Source organism: Anomalospiza imberbis, chromosome 13 (genome assembly GCF_031753505.1).
Source record: "Anomalospiza imberbis isolate Cuckoo-Finch-1a 21T00152 chromosome 13, ASM3175350v1, whole genome shotgun sequence".
Classification (NCBI taxonomy): domain Eukaryota; kingdom Metazoa; phylum Chordata; class Aves; order Passeriformes; family Viduidae; genus Anomalospiza; species Anomalospiza imberbis.
In genome coordinates, this window is record NC_089693.1 from 8,457,166 (window position 1) to 8,470,135 (window position 12,970).

The window sequence follows — 12,970 nt, forward strand, 5'->3', positions numbered from 1 at the left end:
GATTTGAGAAATATTTAGAGAACTGTTTTTCATTATGAGCAGCCACTTGCTGGTCTATTATCCCCTACCTCAGCCTCTGGAGGACTTGGTTCAGGTGTTTCAGGTGAGGTTCATGTCACCTGAAACAGGAGTGATTAGTCTGAGCAGTGCTGTTGATTAGGTCTACAGATTATGTATGGATTGGTTTCCTATTCTAAAAGGAGTGGACTGAATTGTCCTCTGCAAGTCGTTCATTCTTGGTTTACAGAGACCCACGATGCCTGTTGTGCTGCAAAGTGAGATGAGTCCAGCTGGACTTACATCCTCAGTATATCCCCCCTTCCTGGGAACCTCTGGTGTGTTTGTTTCTCTGCTGTGCTGTTAATCCTCCATAGATGCCATGGGGTGAGATATTTGCCCTGCAAACTGGACTAAAGTCAGTTCTGTCATTTATCTGTGCTGTTGTTTTATTTTACTTCCTTCAGCTGCTAGCAGTCTGCCAGCAGATTCTGTCCTTTAGCTGTGGGGTCAGATGTGGCTTTGGGTGACTGGTGTGGACTCTCTTGGCCCTAGGTGACCAGCTCTCCCGTGTGCATGGACATGAACGGCATGTCGGTCCCCACGGAGTTCCTGTCCAGGCACAACTCTGATGGAGTCATCACCTTTGTGGACCCAAGGTGCATCAGTGTCATTGGCTACCAGCCCCAGGTCTGTGGCCACTGGGAATGTGGAGAATGGGTGGAGCTAATGCAGAAAATCCCACTTGCAAGCATGAAGTATTTGTAGCTGATAATTCATACATCGGTCACTGAATGCTGTTGATACCTTTAGACCTGATTAAAATTCCAACAGCAGAGTGCTCTGAACCTTGCACTGCTTTCCAGTGAAGACATTTCTGTGATAGAAAGTTAACAGTGCTTGGAAAGAGTTTTAGTCCTGCAGACCTTTGATTCTGCCAATCTCTTGAACAGTAAACAAACATAATTTACAACATCTATTTTCCTTTAGGCTTACATCTGCTCCTCTGAACAGGAGGCTAGTACAGAACTGAGTAGAATAGTAAATGAACCACAGCTCTTCCTCAGATAACTCCCAGCAGTTGCAACTTAGAGGCAAAAGTAGTTCCTTGTTCATCTGCTTATTAATTTTTTTTTATTTTAAATTGCTTTGTAATAGGTGTTTTTACAAAAATTAGTGCCATAAAATGAGCTGTAGTAGCAGATGTCAGTCTTTTCAAGACACCATTCCACAGGTATTAGAAAATAATTTAAACTTTTTTGTAAAAACATGGGGCATGGTGCCTACAAACCTTGTTTGTATGGTTCATCCCTGATTAACTGAGTAGTCTCGTTAAATGTGATAGATCTTGTGTTTGCAAAAATGACTTGTAGGTCTGCATGTGGATTTGTGTTGTAGTGTGGGTTTTTTACATAGCTTTATGTTTTATTCTAGGATCTTCTGGGGAAAGATATTTTAGAATTCTGCCATCCTGAAGACCAAAGCCATTTGCGAGAGAGTTTCCAACAGGTGCTGTGTCCTGCTCCTTTTGTTCCACACTTTATTATTTTGTTATTATTTTGTCCAAAGATGTAGTTTTTATTTTATTTTATTTTTATGCAGGAGAAGAAGTGGCAAGATACAAAACAATCTGTTGGTCAGTTATCAATTGGTTAAACTGCATAATAAATGGTAGCTTAAACTGCAGCATGGATTGACAATATTTTCAGAAATAAATCTTCTAGTTATATATTTGGTTTTTTGCTGCACAGAGTGAACTGTTTTGGAGATGCCTGTGTTGATCCCCCTATGTTAAGTGGTAACCAAAATGATTTACCTTCTAAGATGGGCTGTTGACTTGGAAGTAGTTTCATCCCTCTGTGATGCTGGATTGTTTGTAACTGAGTTCTCTGCTAGCACAGATGATTTGCTTTTTCATGTACTTTAATGAAGTTACACCACTTTACATCTACATGTAATTTGGCCCTTTTTCTCTGTTAGAAATTGAAATGTACAGGGAAGTAACAAAAGAAATACAACATACAGGAAGAGTTACTGATTTGAATTCATTTTTACCACAGGCCACATTTACATCAGCTGAATCAGTGACATTTATTCCACTGCAGAGCTTGCTGTTTCAGCTTGGTCTGGGACATGCATTAGCAGGGCTTTCTCTGAGCTCCCTCCTTATTCCTGGGCTTTTCAGTGCCTTTCCTGCTGCACCAGAACACCCAGCACAGGATGCTTAACCTGTTGCTGAGGCTCAGTTGATGTAAGTGGTTCCAGATTTTCTAACAACAGCCAATAGCTCAACCAAGTTGTGTTGATCCATCTTGTGCTGGATCAGCTGGATCCTGAGCTGGATGCTGAGATGTATTTTCAGCTGTGAAATGTGGATATGAAGTGACTTCTAAGTAATTTGTATAGCAAACTGTTTGTTCAGTCATGGCATGCACAGACAGAGTCTCTGGGGGAAAAACAACTAAATACTGTGTCCCTAGAAGAGATTGTGAAACTGAGGTTATGGTCTCTGCAGAAGTGTTGGAGATGGTGTAAGATATTCGTCATTCTGAGCTGTTTCTCACCATCCCCCCTTCAACAGGGACTACCAGCCCCATGGTCAAGTGTGCCTCCAGTTCCCTTGCATAGACTGAGTGTAAACAGCAGCCTTTTTAAATTCAAGATATTGATTCAGAAGCTGTGAGAATTCAATGCTTTAAACAGGTCACCACACCCAGAACATCTCCTGTGCCCCACCTCAGCTGGGGATGTGATGCTGCAGCCGAATCCTTCTGATCTGTCAGCAGGAGTCAGCTCCTGCTTCCCTTCTTCTCTCCTGCCTGCCCTCCTCCCTACCATCCTGCTGCCTTGGTGGACTTGCTGGGAAGGCTGAGGCCCTAATTCCTTTTGCATGGAACTTCCAGCTTTGGGCTGGTTCAGCTCCCTGAACTGGTGCCTGATGGCATCAGCGGCGCAGAAGCAGTGAGAACACATATGCTGTTTTTCAGTGGTGCCCAAGTGATTGATTCCACTCATCTGTCCAAGGGACAGTGACAGAGAGCTGCTGGATAATGGCCTGTCAAACATGCTCTGCAGGGAATCCATCCAGTGATTGCCTGGGTCTCAGCAGGGCTGACTAATGAACATTGCAGTTAATGACTTGGTCCTCCCTGTGTTCACGGGGAGGGAGATCAGGCTGTGGCAGGCTGCCAGTGTGTCCCTGAACTCGCTGGGGACTCCACTGTCACCGCTCACTGCTAGGCATGTGCATAAGTGATTTGCTGGATCAGGGACCTGCATGATTTGCTTAAGGTCATACCAAAAGACAGCAGGAAAAAAATGCAATTAGAAGTGAAAGTTCCTGTTCACTCAATCTATGCCCAATCTATGAAAATAGATGTTGTTTCCTTAGCAGGCAATGCCTTCTTGGGTGTATTTTTGTTCAGTACAGTAGCAGATTGGAGCTGTTATTGCCATCGTGCAATAAAAGACTGAAGTAAACAGTTAAGCTTTACAACAGGTGGTTTTTATTTCCAAAGAATATAAGAAAGTAAAGTTTAATCATTGGCTTTGAATTTTTTTTTGCTGGTTTGTTTGTGTGCTCTGTCTTAAGACAGTTCAGGATTTTCCCACCAGCAATCTCTCTGCTTTATATATTATTACAGAATTACTGTTTGCTTAATCAGGGTTTCAGGGTAATAGATCACTGACATTTGTTTTATTATTATTAGTTTGGACTTAAAAATCTCTTAATTAAAAAGGTAACTCTGATTTCAAATAAACTATTTTTCCTTTTTTTTTCCTAAAACCTGAAAATTTGACGATTCTGATTCACTGACAGTATCAGAACCAGGCTGGTGCATAACAGAGGAGGGAGGGAGGGTGGGTTTTGCAATTTTTGGTCAATTGCCAGTATCTATCTCAGAGCTTCATTTCCTTGGGAAGATAAATTCATTCATCAGGGTGGGAAAAATCAGGCCAGAATAAGATAGTCCCAAGGCTAAGACAAACAAATACAGGTTAATATCAAAGGGTCCAGTATACAGCTGTTGGATACCCAGTAGAATAGTATTCAGATTGCACACTCTACACCAGCTCTGTGGTTTCTGCCCTGGGTGTGGTAGTAGAAAATTGCTGATAAAAGAATGTTGCTCAGTGAGCTCAGAAAAACCCTCTAAAAGCATTAAAAAGCCCCCAGCAAAACCAACCAAAAGTCATTTACTTCATTATGGTTTTGTACTTTCCTGGGCTTTACTAAAGCTTGTTGTGTCTTCTATTTGCAGTGTCTTCTATTTGCATTCTTCCATTTAGTCCCATATCCAGTTGATTAATTTGGTGTGCAAATCTCTGAAAAAAGCAGCATTGGAACATTTTTCTTAATCTAATTGCTTGTCAATGAAGAGAGAGGGTAAATAGTGGGACTTCTACTTTTAGAGAATCCAGGCTACAGATGGCTAATAAAAAGTAAATTCCAGATGTTAATGATTGAAAATCCACAAGATGTGGCATTTATTTGCAGTAGACCTTCCCTTTCCTTCCTTGAGGCAACCCTGGGATAGCCTGGTGGAAAAGCTGTAAAATATAAACAGAGATAGGCCAGGTAAGTGCCAGCTGAATGACCTAAAACCATGAAAGTTTTCTTCTGGCTTAACCCCAGATTGTTGGATAACATGTGAAATGCAGTTCCAGGGCCAGTGTGAGAAGATTGCTTTGAATGTACTTTAGTTGGCTGCTTCTTAATCCTCACTTGGTGCCCAGCTGTTGACTTGAACAAAACTTCAGCTACCAAACCCAGACATCTGAATTCTTAGTTACAAACAAATGGCCTGTGCAAGCAAGGAATTTATACTATTAAAATCGGCAGTGGCTTATCAGTGTTCTCTCCATGCAGACACTGGCTCACTCTTTTTTCTGCTGAAAAGTCTGAAAAGTTTCTGTGTTGGGATTACAGCACAACCTGATGATTATCCTGAGTCTGTGTTCTTTTTATAAGCAGGCTGAAAATTGGCATTTTGTACGACAAAGCATGAGGATTTCAATCTGAAGGAGATAGCTGTAAACATGGATAGGATTTTGCATATTCTCTCCAAATTAAAAATTCCTCTGCTGTCCCCATAGCTTTCTGGATTTCAAGTTTAAAATGCACCAGTTGCTGCTGTTCATTATTCATTTGCACAGCAGATAGCAATCTCCTGTTATTAACCTTTCCAAATGGCTTTGCAGGTGGTGAAACTGAAAGGTCAAGTCCTGTCTGTGATGTATCGTTTTCGCACCAAAAACCGGGAGTGGATGCTGATCAGAACCAGCAGCTTCACATTTCAGAATCCTTACTCTGATGAGATTGAATACATCATCTGCACCAACACTAACGTCAAGTATGTGCTTTTCTGGGTGCTCCCCTCCGTGCTTTTGAAGGAATTGTAACCATTCTTTTCCGCTGCAAAGCACATCCCAATTTTTTAAGCAGATAGTTTTTGTTTCTCTCTAGCAGTGCAGGCTGTAACAGGGTTTTGCTGCATCAGGAGATCTCCCAGTGTAGCTGTTTCCCTGTGTCATTATCCTGTGATGCTTCCAGGGCCTGGCTGCACTGGGGGGAAACGTCACTTATCTGTTATGTCATTAGACAAGGCCATTGATCTCAGTCCAGGCTGCCTTGAACTAATGCAGAGCTTCCAGCAGCACAACAGCTGTCCTGATACTGGAGCAAGGTTAGCCTGAGTCCTGAGCCAAAAGAAAATTCCATGTCCATGTTCATTGTGATCATACCATTCTGTCGTTCTGGGCTCTTCTGCTTCAGCTATGTCTATTTTATGACCTAATGAAGCTGGCAGAATTATTTCCTAGTAGGTTTGATTGGGAAGGGTTCCTGATAGTTTAGATTTGATAGAATATCCCCAAGTATGAGGATGATTCAACTCCTGATCTTAAGAGGAGAATGAAATTATCTGTCTTGGAATTAATATTTTCAAAAATCTTTCATTTGGCCTCTTAGGAGGAGGTCACACTCAGAGTATGGTGGAGGTTGATCTCTGTGGACTGAGCAGAGATGCTTTTGGAGCCTGCTGAGTTCTCAGCCAATAACTGCAGAACCTAATCTGGCCTTGATTGCTTTATATTGCGAGTTTCTGTAATAAATGTTTCTTCTTCCCAATGTAAGCTTAATCTATTCTTAAAACTAAATCTGTTTCTGGTCTGACCAGAGATTTTTTGCCAAGTCTTTAGCTGGGAGGAAATTACTGGGTTTGAGATCTCAGCCTGTTAGACCATATATCGGAAATGCTGAACGAGCAGTCTGCTGCTGGAGGTGCCTGCTGAGAGCTCCACTGCAAAACCAAACCCCTGGGGCTTTGGCACTGGAGTTTGGAAGTGCCTCTGGGCATTCCTTGTCTTGCTTCTTTGGCACGTACCTGGACTGGAAGGGCTGTGCATTCACTTATGTGAAACCCAGCATCACAATTGTTTTCCTCTTTTTGTTTTTCTCTATACCCAAAAAGTTGGGCTTAAACTGAATAGTTAAGCTCATTGAAAACAGGCAAATGTGTCTTGAAATCAGACAGCTTGTCTGCACTGTGCATCAAAATAGCTATTTTCACATTTCTGCTGTCCCATAATACGTTTTCAAATAATTTGTATATGCAAAAACAGGCCTGCAAAGTAAAAAAACATCTTCTGAGGTTTGTCCCAGGCTGGCTTAATTGTGCTTTGTTCCCAAGAGGCCACGGATGAAAAAGTGGGGCTGGAGGCTTGTGTTGCGTTGACTGTGGGAATGCTTTTTTCTGAGCCTGCACTGTACAGTTCAGCTTGGCACCACAGCACTCCCTGTGATGAATAGGACTGTGCCAGCTCCTGGCTCTGCTTCCATCTCTCTTGCTAGCTTTGAATAACAACCCAGAAATGCTGACCTAATATGGAAGTTGCCTGCTGCTACTTTGACAGAGGATGTTCCCTCTTTCCTGTCATGTTGAAAATGTTCTGAAATGGGCAAGATACAACCCATTATACTCCTGCTTTTGAATAGTAGAAAGAATGCATTATTCAGACTGGTTTTGGTTTTCCCCTTATTCTCTCCCAGTTCTCAGATTTCCAAAGAGGACTTACTGTAAAGTACTGCAGTTCCTGCCTGTTTCTGGCTTTTTTTTTTTCCCACATTTGGGGTCATGTTTTGACTTCTGATTTCCTAGCTGCCCTGAAGAGTTGTACGTCATGGTGTAGCTGATGACTGCCAACTTCTCATTAAGTTGCTGCTGGGACTGGTGGTTTGGCACCAGCCCTGGTGTGTGTGGACATCCTTACGTGTTCCTGGAAGGTGCTCTGGGACCAGCAAGGTGCTTCTCATGGAGACCAGGCAGGGATGCCTTGCTCTGCCCAGCTGAAGGCACAGAGACAGGTTTGATATGCCTATCACTGTGGTAACCTAGGCAGCCCCATAAAAACCAGGCTTGAAGTAGTTAAAAATTCAGCATGAAATCGTAAAGACAATGTAGCCAAAAAAGTGAGTTTAAATCAGTTTTTAACTGAGGATAGTTTAAAGCCACAGTACTTACATCTGTGTGCATCTGTTAATGGAATAGCTCCAGTTGGTCAGTGAACAGCATTTTCCCAAAAGACTGTAGAGGGCAGTGATGATTCCAGTTGTGCAGGGATTCATTGATTTTTACTGTTATTTGTTGGCTTGGTTTGGTTGTTCTGTTTTTTTTTTTTTGTTTCTTTTTTCTTTCTTTTTTTTTTCTTTTTTTAAATAAAGATACTCCTTTGGAGCTTCACACAGTGCAATGTCCAAACTTACTTTTGGTACAGAAGGACAAGGAAATATTAGGTTCAAATGTTCACTTAGTTCTTTGCAAAAAAAAAGCAAAGCAAATAAAACTTCTCCTGGTTTCACTTGGGTGTAGTCATCCAAGAGAAACTTCCTGGAGAAATGAAGCATTTAACATTTCACATTTGTGCTGTGTTGGGCTGAAAAGAAGAGTCCCCTATTTGACCACATCTTCCTGTGTAGTTGGGACTGTTTGATTTCCAAAGAGAAAAAATAATTGTTATCAGTGTTTATTTATTATACAGATAGAGCAGTGTTTGAATAAAATAATGTTGTGGTGACAGGTTATATAAAGGTCTTATATGTACATATATTCATATGTATATACATCAAAATGAAGAAGAGATGTATTTTTCTGGCCTGTGTGGAATACTTGATGTTTCATTTTTGGAAGCCGCAAGTCCTGGGCTGCACTGTGTGAATTTATGAGTCCTGTGGTTGTCCTGAGCCTCGAGATTTGTTGTGTTGGAGTGAGCTGGCCCAGGTCGCTGCGGGAAGCAGCCTGCTGGATGAATCAGCCTGGGAGAGATGCTTTCTGCTCTGGGTTCTTCTGGGCCAAAATCCTAAAGAGATCAACTCTGCTGATGAAATTGCATTTGGTGGTAGTGGTGGTAATGACTTTCTCGTGCTCTCATGTCATCTGTGGTCTGTCTGATTCTGGTGTTAGACCCTTTCACAGGGGTGAGTTGAAGCTCTAGGCTAAAAGAGGGAGATACTGAGAATTTCTTAAAGAGGATTTTACAACCACAGCCCCAAGGCTTTTACTACTCTGCTTTTGTCCAAACCAGACACAGGAAACACGTGTGCCTGTATTACATAAAAATAGCTTGGTAGGGATGCAGGACTGTTGCTTCTCTCCCACCAAAGAGCTTGTTAATTTTAAAGTTCAAATCATTTTTGTTTACTCTGATGCCTGGAAAGGGAACCAGTGACTTCAGATTTCATAGACAGAGCTTAGCATCCTCTCAAATGTCAGAAGAACTTCCACACTGTCTTCCTTTTTCCTCCATGTGTATTTACTAAAGTAAATTTGAAGTAACTGTCAAAGCCTTCAGATTTGCTGAACCATTCTTTCCCAAGCCAGGGGCTTTCCTAGTTTCATACTGAACCTGTGGGTCAGTACAGACAGAATCCACTGTTGACCCAGACAATGCCTCACTTGCTGTGTTGGGTAAACTGTAGAGCCAAGAAGTTGTTCATTTACTTTTGAACCCCTGAAACTGAAAGTGAAACCAAGGACAATTTTTGGGTTCAAAGTTAGAGGGCAACTTTGAGTTTTGCCCCAGACTGATGATAATCCTTGTTCTGTTTCATTTTTCCTGTCCAGCAGTTGGGTGACTGTGTTGGCTGTCAGAAGGGCTGGTGAGATGGCAGGGTCTCAAGCAGCCGCAGCAGCAGCACTGAGCTCTCTCTGGTCGGCTGCTCCATGAACTGCTGCACATTTTCTTTCAGGTTTCAAGCACCATTTAAACTATTTATGCAGTAGCAGCCAACAACAAAAGAAGATGCTACCCTGGCTTTGCATTTCAATCTTAATTAAGTGCAGCAAAGCTTGCACAGGGTTCAGTAAAGATACACACAACTATTTGGTTTTTATAGGAAATGGATTTTGGGAGGTTGTTCCCAAAGTTCAGTGCTGTTAGCACAGTGTGGTGTTTATATTGTAGTGCAGCTTAATGAGTATTAGAGATGAAAGATAGAGAGGGGCAAAGGAGCGCTAAGTTAGAGAAGTGCCTACAAAGCAAATAACGAGTGAGTGTGCTGTTTGGTTTGGCTCATTTGTATGTATATGGCTGAATCAAGAAAACATTCTTTATAAGGAACAGAGGAGAACCTAATGTGCTGTTTATTGACACACGCACCGAGTCGGTGGTAATAAAAACAAATGAAACAGTGTAATTAGCTTTCACGTTAACAACGGGATTTAATGGGTGTTTATTGTCCACGGGGTGGTATTTAGAAACTTCCCCATAGATTCCCCACCATTAAATTGCCTCCCATAGTTCTGTTGGAAAAGTTTGCATTTTATGCTTGTGAACAAGGAATGTCTTTGCATTCCAGAGGTAATTTTTAGGAATTTTCTGTTCACTAAAATAATAGGGAAAATCTGTGGCTCTCTAATGGCTTGGAGGACTGCCTTTTTTTGCATGTTACTGCTAGGACAAAAATTATTCCCTGTATTATGTGTTCTCACACTGTAAGGCTTGCAGAAGGCTTTAAGCCACTCACTCTGACCTGCTGTTTGTTGCAGGATGCAGATTTTTGCCATGGAGCATAAAAACTGACCAAAGTGTCTCCTGGAAAAGCTTCAAGGGATAGAAAAATGCATTACTTACTTCAGTAGCTTGTTTGAGTGATTCCTCACATTTCCACCAGTTTGTGTGTAATTTGTCATTTGACGTTGTCTGCAAGTTTGTCTCTCAGTCCCTTGGCATTTGAATCTATTTGAAAATTAAAAAGAAGGTTTGAAAATCTAAAATGAAAATCTGAAATTTAAGCCTGTGGCTAAAAATACAGTATAATTTTCCAGAATTTCAAATCCATGATTTTGCTGTTTTGCAAAATCTCATCTATTCCTTCCTGTCCAAGTATCATCTCTTGGGGAAAGACACACATGGTGTGTAATTCCCGTTTTTTGTGTGATTTTTCCTTCAGAAAGAAGCCAGAAACATACACAAACTGTGAGCACTGTCAAGGATCATTTACAGATACCAAACCCAAGTATTTTGTCAGTTTTAATCCAGTCTCTGAGCGCTAGCATAATTGTGGGGGTTCATATCTTCTTTGCTAACTGAGCCAAGAGCCTCACAAGGATGAGTGTTCTACCTGTGCATCTCCATGCCAGAAGTTTTTTTGCTTGTGACCAAGCAGCAGAAAGGGACTGTTAATCAAAGGTGCAAAACATCTGGATAACTTCCCAGCTGCTGAGGTGTTCTGGCATTGGGCATCTTCCTGGAGAGCAAGCTTACTGTTTCCTTCAGCAGAATCAGAGAGGGGGTCTGGTGTGTTCATCATTAACATGAGGAAGACAGTGAATTAAGAATAGTGAATTTTTAAATCCTTTAGAAGGAGATTATGTTCCATCCTGTATTACTTATCCACCTACCATTCAGTGCTATCACAGCAAAATTCTTCCTGTGCCCTGTTGCATTCCTGTGGTGCAGGTTTTCTCAATGAGAAAGCTGTAAAAACAGATGGATCTCACAGGAAAGGATTTAGTAAATCATCTGAGACACGTTTCACTGGGAGTGTAAAATAAGAGACCATGACTATTCCTTTTTGTATCTGAATTGGTTTTTGTAAGAAAGTCATTTTGTCTCCCTTGCAGACAACTTCAGCAACAGCAAGCAGAACTCGAAGTACATCAAAGAGATGGGCTGTCATCCTATGACTTATCTCAGGTGAAATTTCTCAGATTTTTCTTTTTGTGCCTCTGATCATTTAAGATGTAAAACAACAGCAGATTTCAGCAAAACTAAAAGTACATTGTGACTGTCCCTGAATTCCTTTTTGTCAAATACAGTAGAGGGAATTACCTTCCTCTCTGTATCTCAACAGGTGCCTGTTCCAAGTATACCAGCTAATGTTCATGAGGGTGGAAAGTCTGTGGAAAAGCCTGATGCTATCTTCTCCCAAGAGAGAGATCCTAGATTTGCTGAGATGTTTGCTGGAATAACTGCTTGTAAGTGAATGTGCCGGATGTTTAATTTATAATACTGTGTCGAGCTTGGTTACATGATGTAGAGCACAGCTTCAGGAGACTGAAGAGAAACTGCTGCGTGGCAGAGAATTTTCTAAGCGGCATCAGTCTTTGGGACATTTCCTAGCATTTGTCATTAGTTGGTGTTTTCCCTAAAGATGACTGGGTAAATTCAAAGAGGGAAGGATGGCTTTTGTGTCACCAGAGCTGCCTGGCTTTGATTCTCTATTCATTTCACAGGGACACCTTAGGCAGTGCTCCTAGATATTAAATATACTGAGCAGACCATTCCATTTCTAAGTGTATATTTTCTTTCCTGAACAGCATAGGTAAATTCATTTTTCTAAGTAGGGACATATTTCTGTAAAAAGGGACAAGAAAGTTACCATATAGTCTTAAGATAGGCTGCAGTTTTTTATTAAATCACCAGCTTCTGTATCAATGTTTTCAGAATCATATGCTGCCAGCAATTTACTTGTTCTCTGGTCAGTTGAGGCATCTCCAGTGATGTTACCTAGTTGTGAGGAGTCCTTACTCTTCTTCCCACAACTTTTAAAAATTTTAGCAAGTTCTTCTAAGAGTGATAGGAGTCTCAGAAGCAATACGTTGTTCTGTATTCCTTGGAAATTACTGTGAGGACAGAGTCCTTACTGGTGCCCTCACCAAAGGATTTCCCAGCCCTGTTGTAAGAGGTAAGAGCCAGTTAACTTGTCAGTCAGACAGATGGAGCTGTCTCGAAGTAGCCCCAGCCTGTGCTGCCTGTTGCTCTAACAGACAGAAACCACTAAGACTGGCAGCTGAAGGGATCATGTGAAATACATCTTTAGGAAACCAGCCAATGCCATGGCTTGGGGAAGAGCTCACTGATTGTTTATTGTTCTTAACTGTCCTCACTGAAAAAGAGGAATTTTTACATTTGTTTTAAATAAATCAATGTGCAAGTGTCATGCAGTGCAGGGAGGAGAGACCCACAGGGTTTGACTCCAGGCGTGTTGGAAGGTGACCTCGCTCTTGGTTTCTTATGTCTGGATTGGCTTTTTCAATTGGAGAAGACATTGCAACTGCAATATATACTTGATACTCTGTCCTCCTGTGGCTAGGACTTCTCTGCTATTCCTCTTCATCCTTCTCTGTTTACTCCAGCAGTGGAGTCAACAGCTGAGGCCATAAAAGGGGTCCATTAGAAGGTAGCAAGACTCCAGCCCTAAACACCAGAATATGTTTTTCCAAGCAAGAACATCTTGCTTTTTGGCTGCCTTACTGGCTCTTTTTCAGGCAGCTCTCAGCTGTTTGTGGGGAGGGGTTAGGGTTAAGGGTGTCACAAGCTGTGAGGTAGCTGGGAGGTTATGTTCTTGGAAATGCCATTTCTCTTTTCATTCTTATCAGTTTACAGGCTGTGCTTTTTTTGGGACATTCTTCCTCTCTGAATTTCTCATGGGAGCTGTGATCAAGGTCTCCTCTGAATGATAAAGGATGGT

The 12,970-nt window shown here is 41.6% G+C and overlaps 1 protein-coding gene across 10 annotated transcripts in view; it reads left to right on the forward strand.

Moving 5' to 3' along the window:
• ARNT2 (aryl hydrocarbon receptor nuclear translocator 2) overlaps positions 1-12,970 on the forward strand; it is a 92,845-nt gene that overhangs the window by 66,752 nt on the left and 13,123 nt on the right. For all 10 annotated transcript variants that reach the window (XM_068203768.1, XM_068203773.1, XM_068203767.1 and 7 more), the window contains 5 exons: positions 553-687; positions 1,432-1,506; positions 5,200-5,351; positions 11,121-11,193; positions 11,351-11,474. In XM_068203768.1, the coding sequence (XP_068059869.1) occupies positions 553-687; positions 1,432-1,506; positions 5,200-5,351; positions 11,121-11,193; positions 11,351-11,474 (559 nt within the window). The remainder of the gene's footprint in view (positions 1-552; positions 688-1,431; positions 1,507-5,199; positions 5,352-11,120; positions 11,194-11,350; positions 11,475-12,970) is intronic.